The following is a 25,632-nucleotide window of genomic DNA, read 5'->3' as shown; positions in this document are numbered from 1 at the left end:
TATTAGTACAGAAATACAAACTGTCTACTCAATAGTAAGAGTTTATAATCAACATTTTTAAATATTGAGGAATGTGTGTAGAGATCTTTTAAAATTATACAAAAGACTTGATTATTGCCGGAAATGTTGAATAATACTTGTTTCACGATATGTAAGACATGAAGTGCATACATGTGACCCGAGGTCATTCTCACTAACTTGACAGTTTTGTACTTTTTAATTTCTGGAGTTTGAGCATCAGAGCAGGTCAAAGGTCAAAGGTCAAAGGGAAGGAATACACAGAAGTGGCTTATATATGATCAATCACTGGGACATGCATAAAATGGAATTTGGTTACATTGGTGGAATAATATACTAGTACAACCAAGCTTAGCTGACAGTGAATAATAGATCAAGCCCTGTTGGAAAGTGCATTTTTAACAAGAACACAGATTGATGTCTCTATTGTATTTTGACCCATTGCTACTCTGCTACCAGACGAACGGTGTAAAAGTCATTTCACAAATGCAATATGCTTGGGTGTGGTACCTTAGTAAAGAATACAACTCGTGTCAAGTAATTCCACAATATATGTGACCTTTCAAGCTGAGGAGTTCTTTTATTTGTGTGGGGCAAACAAAAGCTAGTACGAGTGTTACATGGAAGTTTGTAAGATGAATTTAGTTACTGTCACTCTAATCCCATTTTGTGTTCCCTCTTGTATGGAGACCTACTTAAAATAGCTGCAACTAAAAGGCTTATTTGGTAAATAAAGACCTGACCATTTAATACTCGTACTGTGAACATTTTACATGTTAATAAGCCTTCTCATTTAACCCTTAGTGCTGATGGTTTGCAAAAACATAAAAAAGAGATCAATTTTTTTAATCATAGGTGTTAGTATTTATTTTGTCAAATTTCAGGTCTGGACCTAAAACTATGTCCTAGAGGTCAGGTCATAACTGTGGGTTGTATACACAGGAGGTCAATCACCTGGGAATCATAGATGCTATTACGGTCAGATAGATCAAAACTAAGTCGCCAAAGACATAGAAAATCCAGAAAGATTTGCCATCAGTTTTAGCTAGTGTGGCTTTTACATAAATATGGATTAAATTACGGAATACTTAAATACAGAATGTTTGGAGGAAGTCAAAATGAATCATATTTGAAATGACCAGATAATGGTTTTTAGCTCAAAGAGGGACGACTCCATTGTGGCAAAATATAAATTCATAATTTTCTGTGTACAGATAACAATTTTAAGTTCAAAACAAGAACAATTCCACTGTGACATAATTCATAAATTTCTCTAACAGTTTCGTGCACAACAAGGTTACTTAATTGTGATGAAATGCAATTCATAATTTTGTCTGTTACGAGATGACTCTCTCATTTAAATGATGGGTTACCCCATTGTGAAGCAGTTTATCATTTTGTTATCGAAAGTCAGCCATGTAGCGATGATGATGATGACTAAGACAGTCTGCAGGGTGTACTAATACAGCATACACTTTGCTTCTTGTCTTGTTATTTCTGGCTCAGTGGAGACAGTTACAAATGATCTCTGTGTCTCTGCAAAATATAGATTCTCTATCTGAGTTTATATGATGACTCATGTTAATCTCATCCCTTCCTTCTAGCAACTGGCTGAACAACATTGCGATATTATTGACATCAACTATGTTTTGCTGTGTTTGGCAGAGTGAAATATGATGGTCATATAAGAGAGATAGTGACTAGGAGATTTAGGTTATGACTAAACTGGTCTCTGAATCACAGCTATACCTGGCTGGAAGGAAAAAAAACTATTTGGAGTAACATAATTCTAACCTGCACTGAGTGAATTTTGAAGTGCTGGACACTGTAAAACAGGATAAAACACAGTTTGATTCCCAAAATACAAGCTGTAAGTCAATGATTAGGTTTACAAATTCACACAGACATCAATATTTGCCTTCATTATTTTGCTATTAGGGCCTTAATACTGTATATTATTCAAGGCATGAGTCTTAGTATTTCTCTTTTTATGAAAATGTGTTTGCTGTTCACTTTCTATCAAAAACCAACAAGTTATCCTGCTAGAATCTTGTATTTCCAGCATATAGAGAAGAATCACAATGATTTAAAATTTGTGTAAAAAGTTACAGTAATGTACTTAGATTGTTGAAAATAAATGTGTTCATTTAACTTTAACTTCTCTGTAGTCTTAATAATTAAATAATAGTATTAATGTTATAGAACTGATGACATGGACTGGAGTTGTTGAAAAACAGTAACAACCATGAATAAAATTCTTTCATTTTCATTTTAAACCTTTAGAGTACACTTTTAGTTTTTTGTAGTATCATGGGAGTGTGAAAAAAGAATACTGGAATGGAAATACAACAAACTGCATATCTCATATTTCAAAACATCTCTCATTCCGTACAAAATTATAATATTGTCTTTGGAAATCTGATCGTTCCCCAACCCAAAATGAATGTCGGAGATTTATGGCACATTATGGAATGTACAAGACACATGGATGAGAAATGAGAAAATGTTCGACAGCCATGGTGAGGAAAACCACAACGATAGCTTAGCTTTATCATTGAAAAAATAATTTTAGACTATCAAAAAACGGTACATAATTCATTTTTTAAAAATTGCCTAGGGTGTGGTCAAAATAGTCTCACTATTTTTAAATGGGAATTATTCAGGAGACAGCCATTGCAGTAAAAAAAAATGGAAAACTCGTCGATAAGTGGTTCTATTCAACCAGCTGTCCATATTCAGTACATGTTATCTGTTGTTATATCATCTATTTTAATAAATACAAGGAAATAAATTGTTATTTTTCAAAAAAAAGATTCATCAAATTTCAAAGTTAATCTTTTATATTACAATGAGTTGATAATTGTTGTGTACTTTTGCTAACATTTATAAACACAGTTACTATCAGAGTTCTAACCATTACTTGGTATTTCTATGATATCGTACATCCTTTCCCCTTCTTTTTCTTTTTGCCTTTTTTCTGCAACCTACTACTGCTCTGCGTAGGTAGGGACGCCGTCGTGCCGTACACGCTGCTTCTGTCTACGTACATTAGTTTGACCCCAGGTCGTCTAGGGGCTTGTCGGAAGAAATCATCATCATCTGATGACGAGGAGGAAGACGTCGATGCTGATCTGTCATGTCCATGTAAGAATTTGCCGACAACATTGTCCTCCAAGCGTAGTTCAGATGTTGTTTTCCTTCCCTCCATTGACTGACCAACATCATACTTGCCTTCCCGAAAATAGATTTCTGGTCTGGAATTTCTCCCTCTGGGAAAGGTATCCGGTTGTCCCGGATCAGACTTCTGCCTCCTAGGATGTCGATTTGTGATTGGATCATAGTCTGGTGGTCTCTCATGTCTGTGTTGTTGTGATGATCTTGAACCACCGATCGTATTTGTTTTTGTGCCATAGTCACTAGGCCTAGCAGCATATGAATGTCTTGAACGATGTGGATCAAAACGCTGTGCAAATGGATCCACTTTGTGATCAAAATGAACATTCAAACTTCGAGTTGAGCCATTTCTTTTCCTGCTTATTGGTGCTAAATTGCTCTTTTTCTTCTCCTCTCCATCTTTGCGTAAATCAGGCAGTGAATATCGTGACAACGTATGATGATGCGCTCGACGACTTGGCGTCCTTTCTGTTTCCATGGATACTGGAGGCAAGCTATCCAGGTTAATATCACCCAAATTGATTGGGTTTCTGTTTCTACTTTGGGAAGGCAACTCTGTCACACTAGTAGGGTGACGGTTTGTACTTGAAGTTGGTAGCTCTGACATATTGGATGCGTACGTTGCTACAACTGTTTCAGATTGCAACAATTCAGTTGATTGTCTGTCCTGTTGTTGTTGTTGTTGTTCACCTCGACTACATGACCCAGAACAATAGATGAGTCCATGCTTTGGTAAGAACGGTTTACCAAGCAATGATTTACCACATGTATTACAAGAGAAGCATTTGTCTGTGGCATGCCAGTGTTGACCTTCATGCGTCATCTGTCCCTGGTCCACTCCTATTGGTTCACCACAGCCGTCACAATACTGGGCAAACATACTCTCAAAGCATCTACAACAATATGGCCTTCCTTCTCTCATTATGTAGCGTTTGCCGCCTAACTGTTCATCACATTCAAAACAACTGAAATGCTTCATATGCCAGCTTCGGCTCTCTGCCTCCGTGCACTCATCAGCAAAGATTATCTGTCAAGTAAAGAACAACACAATAAGTCATTGGACTTTACATTCCAATCTAACAATGTAGACACATGGAACAATATAGCAATAAAATTATTGAAATGTGACGTGACAGTTAGACAACAAAGTCTGTGTTACTTCTCTTGCAAGTAACTGAAAAGCTTTCATACACATACTACATACACAACTACCTGTACTATGCAAGAATATTCAAGAGTTTGACTTCATAGTTACGAGTATTCATAAAAATATCACCACACAAATTAGGAAATCAACTCCCATGCAGCAGTATTACCCAGTTGAAATGTTCGCAAAAAGTTCAAATTACATTTCCACAATTTCTTTGATTCTTAATAAAGATGTTTCTTCATAACCTGTATTTTCTTGTCTCTTAAACAATTTCAAGAGATGAGGAGTATATTAAAATAACTGTAAAATAACAGAGAATTGTCTTACATAATGTTATTCTTCATAAGTTAACATTGTAATTCAAGCATACACATACCAATCATGATATGTTTACATCAGTATGAAGTATCATTTTATACGACACAAATTATATACAGAATATTACCTCTGAACTGTTTGTACATAGGATATCATAATAGTTATCACAGTAGCCGTGTATATCAATCGATAGCTAGCAAGTACCATCAAAGTCACATAGCTGTCCTCCTATGTCGTTGATTTGACCTACCTCATCACATGCTGCACATCTTGGTTTCATAGTTTCAGCGTGATGTCTACCACAATACACCTTGCCATCCTTCCAGAAGTAGATGAGATCTACCAGTAGTTCAGTACAAACACAACATACAAAACAGGCTGGATGCCAACATACATTGTGACCAGCTCTAGATGCAAATACCGCAACATTGCCACCATCTAAGTTAGACCCACACTGTCAACAAGAAGAAAAAAACATGCATGTATATGTTAGTTCTATACATTTTGGAGCAACAAATATTCATCCATATATATATATATATATATATATATATATATTACCTGAAAATTATGAATTTAAAATGATTTCTTTCTGAATAGTTTTGTTTCTTATACCTCACAAACGATTTCACAACATCCAACATTCTAAAATTTACTGGGTTGAAAAAAGGTCACTTCAAACTCAACAGGGTACAAATGTGTGGGTTGGAATAAGACTTCAGAAACACAACTCTGTTGTGTGACATGACTATATATATGACAAGACTCTCTACATGCTCATATATGTTGCAATCCACAGTTACAAGGTTACACTTGTAAACTCAATAACAACAGAACATCAAGAGTGACACCCACATGTTGTGGTAAAGACTGGTTGGTCCATATTGGTTTGTTATGGAATGAAAGTATGGCAACTACCGGGTATATATTTTGTTTTGTAAGGACAATTTCTAAGTATGTAAAATTTACATAAGTTCCCCAGATATTTTACCAGTGTTGCTAACCAACATTATACAAGGTATGGCAATCTATGCAATGAAAGTTTGACCAGATTTCTCCCCTCTGTTACTGGGGATCGAAAGAAAACTTAACCCAACCAAATACACTGATACAGTGTAGGCAAGCCACAATGTATTAACCATAGTGTATACTTTGTATACAGACAAATTTTATGTACCTCAACAATGAAACCACAATTGTGTCAATAATTATTATTGATTGTAGTAGCACCCTTTTGAGTTTCTTACGTCTTTAGTGTTAGCCAAATAAGAGTAACACGAGGCAATAAATTTCACCTCTTAGATAATTGTGGTTGATTGGTAACAGGCACCATTCTGTGTTACGGGTTTTCATCATTCCAGTCGATGTAATGGTAACCATGAACTGTCACATGACAAATACTTTCCTTGAAGACTGAATGTGATAAAAATATCACTTTCAAGTTTATAATCGTCCAGTAATTATTTCAGGAGTTAAATTTATTGCCTAATAAAATGGTGTCTGGTTAACATCAAAGACATAGTAAAGTCAATAGGGTGCATTCTATAATCAGCAATAATAACTCACCCAACTGTGCTTTCTTTGTTTATGAAGACATTAAAATTGCTTATGCTGAATATACATCATGGTTGCCATTTTAACATACTTGGTATTGCAATAACTAAAGAAAAAGTAAACCTAATACATGTACTTTGTATAACATGTGTATTTACATATTTTATTATTCATACATAATTAAATATGAATAAACTATAACACAGAACAGTATACACTGTCTAATTCTTACTCTGGCAATTGAGATCTTAGTTTACTAGGACAGACACAAAATAAAATAGAGTTGTGGCATGTTGATTTACGGTATTGACTAGACATCGATGGTTTCACTGTATTCACAGCAGGGCGACATTTCTGGTAACATCCATGTGTACACTACACTACAGTGTAGTGACTTCCAATGTTTAAGTTTTTGTTAATGTCTATCTTAGTTAAGTGAGACCTCAAGTGCCAGAGTAGTAGTACTTGCTTGATATTTATCATCTACAACACTTGAACAACAAGAATTAAGTAGTTACTTACGTTTACATGATAACATACAGTTCCCGTCACTGTTATTGGTATAGTGCGTACTGTTCCTCTACCCAATGCTTCTCGTTTTCTTTGCTGGCTAAATTGCCGTAGTTCACGTTTTTCTTCATCACTAAGTCCATTGCAGTAACGTACTTCATTATCATGGGGTGGTAACTGCTGTAATAATGACTTGATACGGTATTTCTCTCCTTCACTGTTGACATAGGGGATTTTTTCCTCTGGTAGAGCTGTAAAGTACTGGTGAACCTATAAAAGAGAATGTTTTAATTTAACATTAAAATGTAGACAGTTGTCTTGCAGGGCTACAGAAAAAGTTATTTAAGTTATTAATCCTATGTAATCCACATGATGCCACAGATGAAATATCATTAATGTCGGAACCCTAGATTGCATCCCTGGCCTTACTTGATTACCACAGATGTTAGAAAATAATGTGTCTTTACTTATTCCTACCATAAGATACACCCAGTAGCATTATTAGACTAACTGCTGCCGATTGATACTTGGGGAAAACACTCATGGGGGGGGGGGGGGGGGGGGAAACTTTGAAAGTCGCACTTTGATCTTAACTTGATTTGAAAATACTAGTATGCTTACAAGGAAGTGATGACAATGAAATGTTGGCACTATTAAATCATGATTGGAAAAGATGCATGCATTTTATGATATGCGTGATGTATCTACTATCTGTGATCATTTCAGAATGAATGTTGTTCAATACCAAGAAATAATCATGTACTAGAATGAATTACAGTCTTAGAACAGTTGCCATGACAACAAACTATCAAGAGTGAAAGTGATGATTGGAAAGGACAAGTGCTTGACAGGGTTCTGACCTTTAACCTCTCAGACAAGGCAGGTCACAAAATCAACGTGTGGCGTCTGTAAATTAGTGGGAAATGTTATAAGTTGACTTGTTAGTCACAGTTCACACTCTCACCATTGTATGTGGCCTTGCATAAAAAACCTACCGATTTTCTATCGTACAACAAGATATTCCAAGTTTATGGCAGATAATTAACATTCTTTGAAAGAGTAGAATACTTGTAGCTACAAATGTATGGGTTAGGAGACAGTAAGTAGTTAGAATAAATGTCTAACACTGTTTTCAGAATGTCTGTTGGTGCCAATATTAGAGCCAAACTGGCCCCTAAATCATACTATGATCCTAGTGTTTCTTTGCTAATGCTAGTACTTTCAGTTTGACAGACACTGTCATGTGGACTTTAGGGAAAAATGCCGCAATAAATACAATCTAACAACAGAGACTTTGAATATCTGCTTCATACTACTACTCTTAGAACTGTGCAGTATATCAGTTAAAGATCCCACTATACACTGTCTAGCAATCGTTGAATCACAGCGTTTTTTTAATAGGCTGTCGCTATAGTTTATATCACTGCTAGATTGTATTTGATGTTACACATTAAATTTTACAGACAGCACTTCTGGTTTTTGCCAGTAGCTGACACATTATGTATATTGATTGAATGTTGAAGACAACACTCAATATAGGTTTTTATACCGCAATCATTAATTCTCTCCATCACGCGTTAATCAAGTGTCTGTCTCACATTTTGAAGCACGTCCTTACCATATGGACAACATATAAAATATGTTAGCTACAGGCATTGTTCTTGAGTGAAGAATTCATCAAAACAGTCTTACATAAACTCGTAATTTTCACATTTTTTTCTTTTGATGTGGTATCAAATGTGCAGTACTATTTTTTTTTTGAAGAATAAAGATCATGGTACCGATGTCAATATGATATGGTATACACTGGTGTTGAGTGTTCTTGTACAATATTTTTAGAAGAAACACATTTGATAAATAGCTTTCACATCCCAACTGGTGTATACAGACAAAATTCAGCAAACCATAGCATTTGAATTAAAACGAAGAAATTTTGGTCACATAAACAGTGACCAATTTCACTAAGTAAGTATTTGCCAAGCGCAGCGATACGAATACTACTAATATATCATCATATACATTTCATTCAGGCGCCATCATCTTCCACCACAAATGACCTTATACAATAGAATAAGCAGACAATCACAATATTAATATGATTAGTGGCCATTGACAGATATGTCTGCCATCATTATATATAAATGACACTGTAAATCCAAGACGTGTCTGTCTAACAGTCACAGCAAAGAACACACCTTGGATCGGTTGATACAGACTGACCCCACCCTGTGTAAGGTCAATGAACATACTACTGTTACTGTTACAAACTTGTTTAATTCCTTTGCATCCTGTGACTGATAGTGTTATCCTTGAGAACTCTTCAAATGAACCGTCTACAATAGAATTAAACCACTTGGTTTTGTTCCGCAGACAATTTGAAGCTTCACACACCATAGCTTTATTTCCTGGTGACATCATACACTAAAAAATGTCACGTTTTAAAGTCAAACTTGTTTCTTAGATGAAACAATGTTAATGAAGTATATATCTTGGAAACCACATTCTTTGGATTGTTACATATGTCATTCATTGTAAAGTCAAACTAATGTTGTAGGGGTGGTTTGGTTGTTGTTGTTTTTTTGCATTATTCATGGAAAAACTGTCAAAGAATTAATGGGACAATTAACCTCTCTTGCTTGATGCATTCTCAGGTTTTTTCCTTTTTATTGACATTTAAAATTGTGTTTGCTATTTAAATTTATCATCTTCATTTGAGTATTCTTTCTACAAAATACAATGAAGCACTGCAGCTAAATCATAAATACTAGATTTCTAAAAATTTACATTTTGGGATCATTTACACAGGCAAGATATTTCTTTCTAATTTGAATATCACCTTTCTGCAAGCCTTAGGATCAAGCACCATTTGGAGACAAATGTAGGTCTTTCCAAGGTCTTGTTAAAGTAGAGTTTAGCCACCAAGCTACCTTCTGCTAAACAGAATATGTCCACAGAGGATACGAAAGGTGTGTGCCTGTTAAAAAAATCATCTAGAGAAGAGTTACTTTACCTGTTCTGCCTTCAGTCCCGGAGGAACCCATGTATATTCTTCTAAGGCACATCCACTATCATCGTCAGATGCTGAGTTCCGTTGGAATTCCCCATACATCATTTTATTAACTGTCTTCTCCTGTCGACTTCCTAGTATTCCGTGATCTTCGCGGGGACACTTGCAATGCCGGCAGATTTTCCTGTGAAGAGCCAGGCGGATTATGATGAGACATTGTGTATGACAGGTAATATAACTTGTATGACAGGGATTTATGACTCTTCGACTACACATATTACACTAGTTAAGATATTAATGAGATGGCTGGAGACATCTTCTACAACAAGTAAATCATCCCTGAATAATCAATATTTATGCTCTACATCGATGTTACATAACTGACTACCTCATTCAGAGGACACTCAAATTTTGTAGCTGACATTTCTAACAACTTCAAACTGGAAACTAAAATTTTGTGGCTGTTTTTTGCGTATTTTCACAACAATAAACCCAATAACTTGTAGATATAACATATTTCAATTCTGTAAAATACCATGCTGACTACGATATATCTTAAATATAAACTAAAACGAGAATTGGAAGCATCACTACAAAGACAACTGAAACTTGTCCACATCAGTTCTGTTTTGACGTCACTCTTTACAGGCTTTTTAACTGCCAGTCAGTATATCTGTTGCTAAGCAACAATATCATAGACATATCATATCAAGAACACATGTTCAAATCCAGATCAATACAAAGACAAACAGAATTGTCATTCATTACCACCTGAATCAAATAATACTTTAAACACATTTTGTTGTTTGAAAAAAACAGTGTTGTCAACATCACATTGTTTATTTCATTCCCAGCCGCACTGCAGGTGAATACAACACACCTTAGTGTTCCAACATTTGTGACTTGTCCATTTGTAGAATTCTGGCTGTCATTTTATTCTGCCTTTAATAGCCACACTACACAGGTACAAGTAATCATCTACTTGTTCATTAAAATACCACAGGTAGACTGCATGGAGTGGCAGAGAAAATCAGTAAACATATGCAAATCAACCATGTGACCCTGACAGCCAAGTGACATTCTGACCTGAATTTACCCTAGGTAGAATAGAACTGCAGTGAAATACAACCTACGTAATAATGCTAAATACATGTACAGCAGGCAGTCTTAACTATATAGGCACTATCTGTAGTTTATCCCAGCACTCTGGTCTCATCTCATCAATTATTACCATATGGTAGGCCTAATCTAAGGTCTACTGCAGTGCCTTCATGATTCTAACATCACAAACATCGATGTATGAACAGTTTACAGCGTTAAAATAAACACATTTCAACAGCGGAATGGAAACACAGGAACAATATTATAAATGCCATAATGCTAATAAATACATCTATCCCCTTCTTAACAAGGAGCTAAATTTCATTCCAGTGTAGTCAAGGAAAATGAAAATTCCTAAACTACAATTTCTCGGAGCTAAAATTTCACTCAGTAGTATTGTTGAAGAAATTTTTGTTTTCATTGACTACACCTCAAATATTATCTATCAGCATAATCATCACAAATATGAAGTGAAAAATTGCATTTTAAAAAAACGCACTCTTTAATTCGGTTTTAGTATTTCAATTTTATAAAGAAAGCCACAACAATAAGTTAATTTGTATTTACTATGATAGTAACTAAAAACAGAATATGGAAGACTACAATTACAACGTATTTATTTATTCATCTATAATAACGCTGAACCTGCCCTATTTCTATGGATACCATCATATTAATAATAATGCCAAAATTAACAAGGCTTTTATAACCCCAGCTGTCACATCTGGTGGTTATTTCCATTTCAGTTCATTGTATATGTATCTGTGTTAATTCTCCTTCCATCAACTGAGGTCAAAAATGTCTCGGCTTCTGTCGTGTCAAGTCCTGTCCCGTCATGTCATGTCACTTGTTTTCACCCATATATACACATAATGTTGATATCATGAAATCGACACTTTGGAATGTGCTGGTAGCTAAGCTCTCTCTCTGATATGTATCTTATTGTATGTGTAATTAGTAAAGGAATCTCTGGACTTCAAACGTACAAACGTTTTCAATAAATCAACCTAAAACGCTTCAGATACTTCGGAGTGATGATGATGTATCATTTTTCATTTCACGTGTTTGAAAAACATAACAATACTATGTAATTATGTGAAAGTAGACTTTATTTTTCTATGATTATATTAATATGACTCTGTTCATATTTCATGATAAAACTTAACTATTTCATATACGTTTAATTTCAAACGTGAGCCATCGTTAATCACTCTGTCCATGGTAGTGAATGTATCAATTTTCTAGTTGTGTATTTTATGTTCACTATCTGTGCTGTGATGAATGGTTGGTAACCTTGTGGTACAACCATACAATGCAGTTATGGATGCAGGGAGTCCGTGGTATGACCTTGCTAAACTAGGCTACATCAGTATACACGTAATCAATCACACAGAACACAAAGGCAGTGACAGGAAGCAAGCAAGGTCCACACTAGCAACAAACATGACGCCTAAAACTGTACATACCAGCTAACACCTGGACAACAAAATAGCAACCACCATGTCTGTCATTCATGTCTACTGACTCAATTAAATTGGGGAATTACTATCACTGAAATTAAGGCTTTTAGAGAATAACAGCTGATAATTTAATGATTGAAATTACTACACAACTGCTAGTCACAAGACAATAAAAAACATACAATCTACAATTTCTATTTTAATTCCATCATACATGTAGTCTGTACGATACAGACATTCATTCCACGCTATCAGCCAGCATGGTGATGTAATGGAATTTGAAAAGAAAAAACATCAATTTTTTCCCCCTACATTCTCCTGGTACAAAAAAGAGTGGTAACAAGGTACACATTTGTACCAGCCAGCCTCATAAACAGCTTAATTGGGGTGCTTTGATGAGTATGCTGTACTGCATGAATGAACAATGAAATAGAGTGGGGGCCACAGGTCTGGTGTCATTTATTGTGCAAAGCACTATGTATAGACCACTAGAATCTACCACTGTACAATAGTGTGTGGCAAATGGTACAGCTTGAGTATGCTAAACAATACCGACACTGATACCCCACATCTTTTTAAACCTGCTTTCAAACTCACTCTCTTATCAAACCTTTCAATTCAAACCACACATACACACAAGAAAACTAATCGTTCTGATCAAATCACTCAGAAGTTTTCCTTACAAATCTTTCAAATCCAATCACTCACAGTTCGATTACAGGCCTGCTAAGTCTCCGGTGACCTGAATCGATCAGCACACCACATTACCCACCATGCCAACTATTTAGATACACAGATGGTGATGACATCAGACTGACTCTGACTAGCTTTTACCCTGTACTACTTGTATAAATGATATTTACATGACTTTCTGCTGTCTGTTCAATTATCGGCTCCCCTAGGAGTTATACCAATGGATTATGCATTGGTTACTGCCTACCAAAGTTTGATCAAAACCCACTAATCATGGTGATTTTATTGCTCAAATTACTCATTTCTAGTAGATTTATAGCTGTTGGCAGATTATCCAGGGAGCAAACTTAAAATCACTGCTCAAATTGATCATTTTATGATGGTAAATAGTTGAAAGACACAGCACTGCTGAATTATACAAGAGGCCTTCAAATCACTGATCTTAGGTGAACAATTTGATTATTTTAATCCTGGAGATTTATAACAGATTTGAAGAGATTGATCACTCCCTGCACTCTAATATAAAACTCTCATTGTATTTAGATTACTACTGACAGCCATTAATCATCTATGCCATTGTCATCTGAACTGACTTATATCATTGTACACATTTCTCTCTGTATGGAAATACGGATTATGATTTATAGGTATGGATGTATGTACTGTGTGTGAAAATGTGTGTTTGTACATATGTATGTATGTATGTATGTATGTATGTATGTATGTATGTATGTATGTATGTGTGTGCATCATGTGTACGTACGTACGTACTTACTTATGTACATGTATGCACATACTGGCATGAATCTCTTTCCAAGTATAAGTTTGTACAACACAGCTTGCATTTAGACGTACTCTGTTATAAAATGAAAGTTTCAACTTTTTCACATACAAATTGATATTCTCAGTAAAATCCACTACGAGACGGTGGAAAGAGAAATATTTCTGTGTTCTATACTGACTTGGTACAACAAAATTGTATAAATGATACTGTTTTTGAAACTTTGACTAAACACTACAATGTACATAGGGTACATTCAGTGTTGATATGAAATGTTAACATGCACACACTGACACAACAACTTTCATGACGTGTGTGACATCACTCTAGATATAAACACCCACTTAGTAACCTAAAGTTGAAAGGTGTATGACATGGTACAAAATTGACACGTTATATAGCACTACTTTCAATCCAAGCGTAATCTGTGTTGACAGTTAGTAGATTTGTCTATGAATGCTATTACAGATTGTTGGCACTTCATCTATATGGACAGTACAGTTACAACATTTCATACATCATACATACGCTGTGTTTGTGGTAAATCAGCCTTCCATAGGGGAATCAATGCACAGCATCTCTGACTCTAATGATTTCAAGTCCCTTCCCATACCTTTCACAATTTGCACAAATCCTGAAAAGCTCTACACTTGAGCTCCCTTCTCGCCTGAAAATTGCACGGTATTAAAAGCGAACATAAATTCATATTAGAGAGACTTAGTATTGAGCACCTATTTCACAAAGCTTAGAGTATACTTACTATAGGTGAATATAAAAAAAAAAGATATTAGAGAAGGGCTAACATTTCAGCGAGAGCTTACACTCTCTACACAAATAAAGTACACATGTATGTATTATAAAGGGTAGAATGTAGGAGATCAAGGCATGTTGATAAACCAGCCAACAATACAATACAAGTCATGTTTCTGTCTACTTGAATTTCTATTTATTCTGGTCAATCTGTATAATGCAAGATTTGTAATTTGAATAGCTTTTACTTGGTGGGTCTCCTTGGTCTTACAAAGCTTTATATTATAATACAGGTAGAGTGATCTGTTGAGAATTCTACCTCTGTAAAGAATATGTCTGGTAAAGACAGTGGTATTGACATGAGGTACTTAGCTGAAAGTCAAGGTTACTCCATGAGTCAATACTGTGCATGGACATACTATTACTGATATTTGATGCATGTGGCTAGACTTCATAGACCTTTGCATTGTCTATCATTTTTACATTTTGGTATTTTTGTAAAGTATGAAACCATTGCACAATTCCATGACGCCATCCCAGTTTCTCACATTACTGCCATCTTATCAGTGAAGCTAGAACAAGAGGATCACATTCTTATGTTCAGGACCACCACCTTTTTTCTATAGCACTGCCAGTCAACTATTTTATCACCTAAAGTCATGGGTCTGTTTAAATACCACAGAGAATCATTCAAGAACAAACAGCTACACTTTTATTGGCAGCATACATAGACAGGTCTAGGTTCTGAAGCACTGTGAGATTCCTCAATTTGAATTTCTCATACCAATCGCAATATGTGTATGCAAATTACAGAGGTCATACAACTTACATTGTACAAGGGGTCATGACAGTGGTGTATATAATCAGCAGATTTGGTAAACATCTTCTGTGTATAGTACAGAACTCTCTGTCAACCCAAATAACAAATATTCAATGTAATATTTTCCAAGTCAAAAGGTACTGTATCTGCCTCGATTAAGTGTCACTTGGGGGGGGGGGGGGGACATAAGGCTGAAAATCTTTCATGCAAATACTGAGGGTGTATCTGTTGCATGCACTTCAATTGCTGATTAGTTGAATATCCCCATGTGTACACCTTTTACCACCTGTTTAACATCCCAGGTGTATTTCACACCATCTGTCTACATATGTTTGTTATATATTCCATATTAGTAAAGTATACATGCGTACTAATTGTCACATCACTGTCAGTGTCACCCTAAACTTGATTTTTGAAACTTCTGCATAGAACCCTGAAGATGTTGTGTTGATATAGTTATATGTGTGCCAAGAAATGTTTGTTATTCTCTTCACCAAGGGATATCCATGGCCTGAGTTTAAACTGTCTGGTGTTGTTCAGTTATGACTCAATGTTCTTAAGCCTGCCTGCATCAGACTATTATGAATTCAGCAGTGTAAAATGTGCTTATCTGTAATAGAGCCTGATTGGGTATATATCACATTTGGAAAACTGAGAACAATGAAGTTGACCACAGAGCACCGAATTCTCTAATTAACATCAACTCTAATTTCATATTTCCAGGAAATAATATAACTATATATCATTACGACCTGACTGGAAATTTAATTTACAGACCAGGGTGGAAATTAAATAGCCTTGCTGAAATGATATACTCTCGTAAAATTGACGTTAAATCAACCAAACTGAATGTGTTCATGCCTAACTGAATGGCAGTCACTGAGTCACTGTATGCAATATGACAAAACATCAGATACAGATTTCTGGACAATGTTGGCAAAATAAAGAGAATTGCTCTCCAAGAATATTTGTATTATACATTCAACACAGAGGCAGAACAATTCCTAAATTATCTAAATTGACAAATATTAGAAAGAATGGACTAAATTGGATCCTGATGGTCTGTCTAAACAGTCAAAGTCAACCCTTGACAAAGAGGGAGCCACAGTATACCATCAGAATCAACAGCATTATTATTGAAAAAAACTAGAAATTCTTGACCTATGAAGGTTTTATTAGAGAGAGAGAGGGGGGGGGGGAGGATGTCATTGTAATTTGTATGGAATAGGAACTAGAATACATAGTTGTGTTCAAACGAGTTGTTTGAGAATATCCACACGTCTTATGTGTATAATATTGCCTTTAGCTACACATTTTCAATACAAGTCTCGGTTTTAATTGCTTTAAGCCGTAAATACAATATCTTCATTACTAGGAGTGTTTTCACCAATTTACATATTTAATTCACTTTAATTAATCAATTATTGTATCTGGGAACACATCTGTTGTGGTAATACAGTCAATATTCTTAAGCTATTAATCATACATGTCAATTTTGATGCACTAATTACTTGTGTAATTAAGGATTAGATGATTTTGTAATTAATTGTGGTTTAATAATTACAAATCATGCAATCTGCACAATACATTTATCTTATTTGTGTAATTCACTATTTTGACTCTAACAGTGCAAAAATGATTGATACGTGGTCCAAATCTAATATATATATATATAGAAATGAAAAAGTGACCAATCACATGCCTTCTAACAAACATCATTGACAATCAACTGCATCCTTTGCAACAACTGCTGAGACTGGTTAGTCTGCTGTCTGGGCCCACAAACCAAGATATTATTGAAAGCTTGGGGGTATTTTCAGTTAATGTACATGTGCACTGTAGCATAGCATGTAAAGTGAATAGTTCTATCATCTACAATTCTACTGTTGTAAAGGCGCCAAAAGACCCTTTGGTGGTTCCTACAACTTTTATATTGGGCATGAAGAGAACAATCGTCTAGCACGTGAAAATAACTTGCCACATACTACACTCCTGTTTGAGTAGCAATTAGTCGTCTGTGTCTCTTCTTCTATACACTGTGATTTACTGAATGTAAAACAGCAAAGTGTTGAAGAAGATGACAGTATTAATTAAATCACTACAGGTTGGCTTTCCTTGTTGCTCAAATAATGACATTACATTTAACACAGTTAAGCTTGGGAACTGAAACAGATAGGGGAAAATGGGGTAAAACTGCCATACATGTTGCTTCCCACATACAATATTATAATTTTGGTGGAGATACCCTGCTAGAGGCTTGGGAGCGCAGGTAGATTTTACCTACTGGTCTTGCTGCCCCTGAACACTGATTTTGTAAGTCAGTCAGCATGCATACAATGTACTAGTATTACAACTTATATTTTGAAATAATAAGTGAACAAAAATGTAGTCTGCACATAGAAATCAACTGTGTTTAAATATTACCATGATAACTATGCAGTCCTTTGGCTGTAGAAAACCACCGAGGAAACTAGTACTCTACATGTTCAATGAAAATGTTAGAATCAGCTTAGTAGTAACATCAACAGAATCTACATGGAGTTCAAGGAGTTTTAAGATGACAAGAACAGCATCTCTGTAGTAGTAAGTAGTAGTAGTACACTGATCAACACTTGAAACCAAGGCTGAAACTATCACCAAATACTTCATTACGTATGTACATAGCAAACATAAGTCACAATCTGTGTTGATATGTTAATACCATGGTAACAATCACTGGAACAGCAATTTGATATCAACTTAGATGTATTTCCTGTTCAGGGCAGTGTTGTATGTGATGTGAAATATAAACACAAGAGTTCATATTTAAACAGTCCCTTCTGAGTGTTGATGGGAATTAATATGTACAGTTGGTATAGTGGAACAACAATTGGAATCTAAAGCATGGAGGTACATGAAGGTATCTTCAAACCCCATATAAACCAAACCTTGTGCACAAAAACACATTTCACTGTAGAGGTGGCAACTGTACTGATGTGTCAGTGATTTGATAAACAACTAGGAAATCTTACCATTTTTGTGAGCGAGTGGACGGGGTTAGGGGGTGACTGTGTTTCTAAGATGGACAACAATGTTTACCCACTTCCGGCCACTTTGCCGTCTTCCAATTAAAATGGTCAAAGGTGTACAGAATATAAGTTGATGCAGGCCAAAGGTATGTGACAATGGTTTGGGTCACCAAGCACAACATAAACCAACATTCTAACAATATGAAGTACAATTTCAACATCTTGTACATGTGGTTAATCCCCTTTGTATAGTCTACAAGACTATAACAGTGAGTTATAAGCTCTGACTTATTATATTCTAGGCCACACATATCCATGGTGTACTCCACAATACTTAGTTTCATTTGTAATCTGGTGAATGGACTTCTTACATTTCTATGAAATGTAAGACCTCGGAAAGGAGCAATAACAATGCTAGCAATGTGAACTTTTAACAAGCTACATAATCAAAACTGAAATGTACATCTCAGATATGTACATCACAATTTGTTCTACAAGCCAGATGATTGATTGAATTCATGAAATGACAACTATACATGCACATCTGATATCTTTGAATGCTCTAAACCACATATGAGATAACAACTTGCAGCCACTGTACACACTGGCTAATACTACTCACTTTACAGATCATACAGCTTGTAGTATCTTTCCAGAGACAGACTCGCATACATAGTTAATTCCAGTATGACTGGTTCACTGCACAATAATTAAATCAGGAAAGGGGGCATGTCTAGGTCTTATCTGATTAATACGGTTGATAAATTATTAAATATCATTCAAATTGTATAATGTGACATCAATCATTATTAATTAATTGAAACAAGGTATTCTAGTATGTACATGTATATTAATATTAATACTTCAAGGATTTCTCCACAACAATTTACATTAATAATTGATAACCAATATTTTTATATGATAAAGCCTAGCCTTGGAGAAATATTGTTGGCTTTGCTGCCTGAGGTTTATCCTGCCTTGTTACAAATTACAATGCAGAAAAATTGAATTTATATTGACTGTACAGAAAACTACTTTTTTATTATTCATTTCCCAAAGTAAATGTATCACTTTTATTTGATAGCGTTTACTCACTCAACAATGAAACTCATTATAAAGCTAAATCTTGGTGATGCTAAATCAAAAAAAGTTTTCCAAATACTAGCTTAATTTATTTTAATAAGTAATAGTGGTATTTGATCATGTGTTTGCTGGACACAGATAGGTCTTAGCTTTATCATGATAACATTAGTATTTGTCTACTTTTTAACTCCCAACAGAATGTGCATGGTTAATTTTCGCTATACCAGATATTACAGCAGTATTCTTGTACAAAAAAATAACTTCTCTTCCACACTGTACACAGCTAGGAGACTGTATAATTTGATACGGGATATTAACACATTTGTCCCACAGCTGGTTAAGCTTGAATTACCGACAATGAACTTGAGACTGACATGTTTGGGTGCAATATTGAAAGAATTGTTTATAGTTATAAAGAAGTTATGGGGTCAGTGATAAACTTTTCTCCCTTAAAATTGTGTGGGGTTACTAGTGTTAGTGACTTCAATGGCTGCTGACAACTGTACACAATCTTATCTAGAATTAATATAGCTTATTGTATGATTACCAAGGCACTGTTAGCAAAACAATGCTAACAAATCATTTGCACTTCCCACTATCTAAATAAATATTTTTTTTAAAGACAAAGTGATACAAGTAGATGGCTTGAAATGATTATCTCCATTCACCTCCATTTCACTATTTGTGATTACATCAACAATCAAAATTTTGTACTGACTAAACCTGATTTCATCTGTAAAATACATTTTTCAATTCCTTTGTTTTAATTTAAACCATGCAAGATTTCCTATTCTTCTTTACTTTTTTAGTGATAAAATAATACCTCTAACTACAAATATCACTGTTGGTTTACAGTTATCTAATATTTGTAAAATATATGCTTGCCACATGCTACTTTAGTAAGAGCTTTTGTTCATACAATCAGCCGCTAGACTGACTGCTACATTTGACACGAGTTACCATGGCAATTAAAACCACTTCAGTTTGCACAGCACTTTCTGTCACACAAAATATATTGATTTAAATTGAAACGCTGCTCAGCAAACTCCTCCAAACCTATTAAAGGTACAGTTCTGTATATTGTTGGCAGAGATCTTCTTAACTCTCCAGAGGTTGGAGTAAAAATTTCATGTTTGTTATGTGACTGATTCGTATTTATGTTGACATTAAGAACCTCTGCACGTTGGACCATAAATTGGAGTCTTTGTTCAACCTATTCCTCCTGTAATAACTTGAAATAATCAATGTCATAAAAAAGCACACATTTTTTCTCTTAAATTCCATAACCAGTACAAAGCTACAACACACTACTACTGCAAACTACTACTGTAAATAAATGGTGTAATCTCAACACTACAGCTACTCTTTATGAACTCCTTAAAAATCCACCAGTAATATTTCACACAAGTATGCCAGCATTTCACAAATCATGTCATCCATTAGTTGACATTTGACCCCTCATCTTGAAAGTTGAATACAGAACCCTAAGGGTTAATTTGCAAACTCTGTGTATATGAGTAACAATGTACAGGACAGAAACCCTCAGTCTCTAATACAGACTCTTGACATACATTTTTGAAATGGTCAGTGTGTTTGAATCTGATAAAATTGTAAATTTACAATTAATATTCTAGACACAGGTTCTAGAATATATAGTCCACGAATTATGTATGTCTTAATGGTCGGACATTTAAAAAAAATCCCATTACTGTTTCAGGAGTTATTAGCTATGTTGATGGAAGATTCGCTACACTGGCTTATCTGTCACCAGTTATTCAATACTACAAGTGCTGACAACATGGTTTACCTGAAGGCTTTACAAGTATAATGTTACAGATTATGCTACATTATATAAGTGTTCTAGCCTACAGGGAGTAACCTACAACACCTGGTTTTAGCATAACCTACATTCCACACCAGTTCGTCAGTAGCGTGAAAGATCTACGGTGCAACTCTAAAAAAGATCTCTGCACTCTGTAGTTTTACTGTGTACCGTGTACGACTTTTGTCAGTCACGCCGATGGCATTTGTTCTGGTCAGGGTATCGCTGCCCCTTCGACACTATAGGGCAGAAATCCGTAACGGTGATTTACTGTTATACTAAAGGAGTATCAAGTTTGTAATAATAACACAATACGGAAACGAGACACCAGGTGTTTGAACTACATGGTTTATAGTACCTACCTCCAGTAGTGGAGAGAAAATCCTGGGCATTGGTCCCCACACTTCAAACAAGGTGTCCCTTTGTCCATGTCGTGAGTTAGGAAACTCTGCAAGAAGACGAATATATTTTCTTACTTATGTCGTAAAATTGAATATAAGGAGGCAAAAATAGCGAAGGCCGTCAAACCGGATGTTGTCCAATTAAAGAATAATGAACGGAACGTGGACCAACTGTTTGACAGCCATTCCGGCATCACAGCCAAGCGTTACAACAAAACTCGCCCGTTTCTCATGTTTACAGTGAGTTCACCTTACCGGAAGACGCCGTTGCTTTTTCTTCACTGCAGGGTACTCCTTCGCTGACATGTAGAACTGTGTTGTGATCCAGAGGGGCCCAACAAGGGGAAACTAACTAGTTCGGCGTGACAAAAGACGTTGTCACATTCACACACTTTGTAATTTACACGAAGATCGCCATGTTGAAACTTTTCAGAGTCATCACAGTTGACCTTTCTTAGCCCGGCCGCAGTGCCTATTAAATTTATCAGTCCACTGGTACAAAGTAGTTCACTGGGTGATACAAGAGGGTGCTGAGTCAGTGTGATGACGATGATGAGTCCCAAATAACGTATTTTTACAGCAGTGTGAACATTTGGAGGTGATAATCTATCTATTGTAAAATTAGTAAAGGCCCTTCAGTTCAAAGATGTCCCACTGGGCGTTGTGCTCAAAGGTATACCGACTTACCAGATGTGAAAGGGCTTCATTGACCCCGCCTCTTCTTATGTAAATTAGTTGCCGTTCTCCTTTACGGTTATTGAACAAAAGTGCATCGTTTTAAAACAAAAATGGCCATGGGCAAAACGACTGGTAATGCACTATAGCCTAGGTCGGTACATTTGTCGTCCTAACATTTTGTTGAGTATGTACTTTATCTCACTCGTCCCTTCAAGCTAGCTCTAATCCGTTTCTGATGTTGTGTTTTTTTTTTATATCAACCTGTTGATCCGGGTTTGCCCGCGAGGATGTCTATGTTTTGAGTGAAGTGTGAAAAGTCAAAACAATAAGGTAATAATCGAAGATAATGCGTCCCTATTTAACATTATCCTTTGAAGTTTACCGCCTAGCCTCTTTAGTTAAAATCCTAAAAAGTCCACTTGATATCACCTGGTACACACAAAATCCCCGGTACAGAGGGACTGCGTCTGGTACCTTCGTACTGTAGGACATGTACTTCAATTTTCTTATACTTCTGAACCCGATTTTTTTTCTTTCCCCAGTTTTGGTATAGGACCTAGTGCACCATTTTCTTATTTCTTATTCCACATTCAGGATGGTTTAGATTTTAGATTTCCAAACATTTGCACCTGACTAGAGGGGATTATTTGCAGTCATGCGAGAGGGTTATTTATCACGAATCTAATGGAAAGTTTATCGATTCGCCTAGTGCTTTCTCTTGTTTTTTGTTGTTGTTGACGTTGCTTTTAACAAAAAGACAAATGTTTTTTTTTATGAGAGTGTTGAAAACGTTTTCAAGCACTTTTGTGCACCGTTTACTCTGTTACATTGTAAGATACTTATCATCATTTGAACCTTCTCATGAATAGTTAGACGACCACTTGACGACAAAAGAATAAACATTTAGAAAGCAGTCTATACAGGTTCTTCCAATCCAAGCGGTCACTCGTACTTTTCTTTAGCCTACCCTACATGCCACAATCTATGTACTGTTTTCTTTTCAATCTGTATAATTCGTGGATGTCAATCACCACTCCTGCATGTAAAAGTCCGACGCTATATACACTGCGGTGTTTTCATTCTCGAATCAATTAACTACCAGAAATAACACCAACTACAAGTCTGGCTTATATGTTGATGCACGGGTTGGTTTGAGAATAGAAGGCCGAGTCACTTGACCACGGTCAATTACATCCTCTGAGGGTAAATTGGAACTTTAGTTGCCGTGCAACATGAAAATAGAAACGGCATTATTAATTTACTCCCGCGCTTTGCTTTGTAGACGAGGACAATACGATTTATACCGGTTACCATTTGTAGAAGGATGCCATGTTGGATGCGTAAACATCCCAGGTGGTAAAAATCACTAAATCTATTGTAACCGCATAAACACATACATGTACTTCACTTTCCATTTCTTCCCTTACATGTAATAGTGTACAGTATTAGTGATTGAACCGTTTAGCGACCAGATCAATGTTAAATCTTTAAACCGAATTTGAAAAATAAATACTAGTATAAAAAATATCAGACTGAAACCGTGCGCGTGGTACAGATTTTATGAACAGTTTGCGCCCTCTCACTAGTTCCAAGAAACGTAACATTTTGGCAGTGTCCACCGTTTATGTGAAATCTTCTGATGAACAGACCGCTATCACATTGATTTTATAAAACAATCTATGTGTAACGTGAAAATACGCGTTATTTAATATGTCTTCTACAAACAGTGTATGGAGTTAGTGTCGCGTGGTATAATGGTGTGCGACGTACAATCGAATTGTACATTTGTGATGAACTCTATTTGGTCTGTGTGAGTGAACGTTCATGTATGACTTACCTCTTTCAACAAGGATGCAGATGATATCTCAGTTTCCGACCGGTGTGTTCCTCGAATTCGCATCATTTTGACACCTAGGTATCCAAAATTACGTCGTAAATATTTCAAACTATGGATAGTACACAAATATTGTCATTTTTGTAGAGTTGTACAACCCGATTATTACCGTTTGTTGAATTTTCGTCCTTTTGTTTGCTACGTCTGCCGTGGTCTTTTGCATGTGAATGACTGAAGGGCTGTACCATGATTGGTGGGCAAATGAATAATATGGCGCTGCGTAGTCGGTGTCATCACAAATGACGTATGTTGCTGAAACCAACATCATTCTACCTGCCAAACATCACCTGCCGTATATATAACATAGTGTCACACATGTTTTAAACTGAACTCCTAGTAATAAATCAACAGAAGCAACTGGAATTATTGGAATTTTTTTTCAAGCACCATGTTTCCATGGAAATAAATTTTCATTGACGTCGGCGATGTACAAATATAATACTTTTGTTTTCTTAATGCGAACAATAGTGTGTTTGCTACCCGTCGTGGCGGTTGTAGGCTAAAACAGTGGATGTGTCTTGATGTCACGAATCGTTTCTCTGTAAACCCCATTGAGAAACTGCAAGCGCCATGTTTTATGAAAATATATTGTCCTTGATCATGTTGCCATGTAATAGCCTGGAGTCAAGGTTTGTCTGTGTAGTTGATTTGGGTTATTACGCACAGCTACGTAGTCTTAGAATAGTGCAACTCAAGCCGTACTTCTAGTAATGTTTCGACTTTTAACTCAAAACGTGTATTGCGAAATATAGTATAGGCCTAATATATGCCATCCATCGCAATGTTTGTAAAGCAATGGGGCCAGGGATGTGTTCCTTCAAAACGCTTGTGTCCCTGATCTTAGTTTTACCAGTGTATCAAAACTTAGGTACCGACGAAGTTATTTCGTACGTATACATAAAACATTCCTAAGCAAAATATTCCATACAAAGGCTAGCCTTGTAAAAAAAAAGAAGCTTTGATCAAAATTGAGAACACGTGCTAATTTTCTCAATATTATTCCATCCCATAATTACTGGCCTATAGGCAAATTGAGAAAGACTTCCAATATTTCCGTCAACTTAACGATTTACATTTCGTTGTTTGTTTGTTTGTTTGTTTGTTTGTTTGTTTGGTTTGGTTTTTATGGCACTTCAAATTCTCAATATATTTGTTTTTATTAAGAAACATGTTCGCTTGTTACGATACGGAGTACTTAAAATTTATATTTTTAAATTAAGAAGCATTTCAGAGATACTTTAATTTATATTTTTTTAATTTTTTTGTAGACGATTGGATAATTAATAGTGAAAGCAACACCATGTATTGGTGTATATCTGATCTCGAACTTTAAACACACAGAAGTAATTTTATTTGCAAAAAGTAAATCTTGATCATGTTGATATTTAAACTAAAATATGTACATACAAA

General features: G+C 35.6%; 1 protein-coding gene across 3 annotated transcripts; it reads right to left on the bottom strand.

Moving 5' to 3' along the window:
- Window positions 1–24,365, bottom strand: LOC144438158 (prickle planar cell polarity protein 3-like). Of its 3 annotated transcripts, none has more exons than XM_078127191.1 (6): window positions 24,166–24,365; window positions 21,612–21,697; window positions 9,735–9,915; window positions 6,737–6,994; window positions 4,911–5,114; window positions 1–4,219 (listed from the first exon to the last, which is right to left on the bottom strand). In XM_078127191.1, the coding sequence occupies exons 1-6, from the start codon at window positions 24,229–24,231 to the stop codon at window positions 2,948–2,950; spliced, it is 2,067 nt and encodes a 688-aa protein (XP_077983317.1). In that variant the 5' UTR covers window positions 24,232–24,365; the 3' UTR covers window positions 1–2,947. The 3 variants fall into 3 exon arrangements, with proteins under 3 accessions (XP_077983317.1, XP_077983334.1, XP_077983326.1); XM_078127208.1 differs by having other exon boundaries at window positions 6,743–6,994; XM_078127200.1 differs by lacking the exon at window positions 24,166–24,365 and adding an exon at window positions 21,906–22,089.
- Window positions 24,366–25,632: the final 1,267 nt, after the last annotated feature.

Source organism: Glandiceps talaboti, chromosome 1, assembly GCF_964340395.1.
Source record: "Glandiceps talaboti chromosome 1, keGlaTala1.1, whole genome shotgun sequence".
Lineage (NCBI taxonomy): Eukaryota > Metazoa > Hemichordata > Enteropneusta > Spengelidae > Glandiceps > Glandiceps talaboti.
Note: the sequence above shows the minus strand (reverse complement) of the source record. Positions and strands in the feature narration are given on the sequence as shown.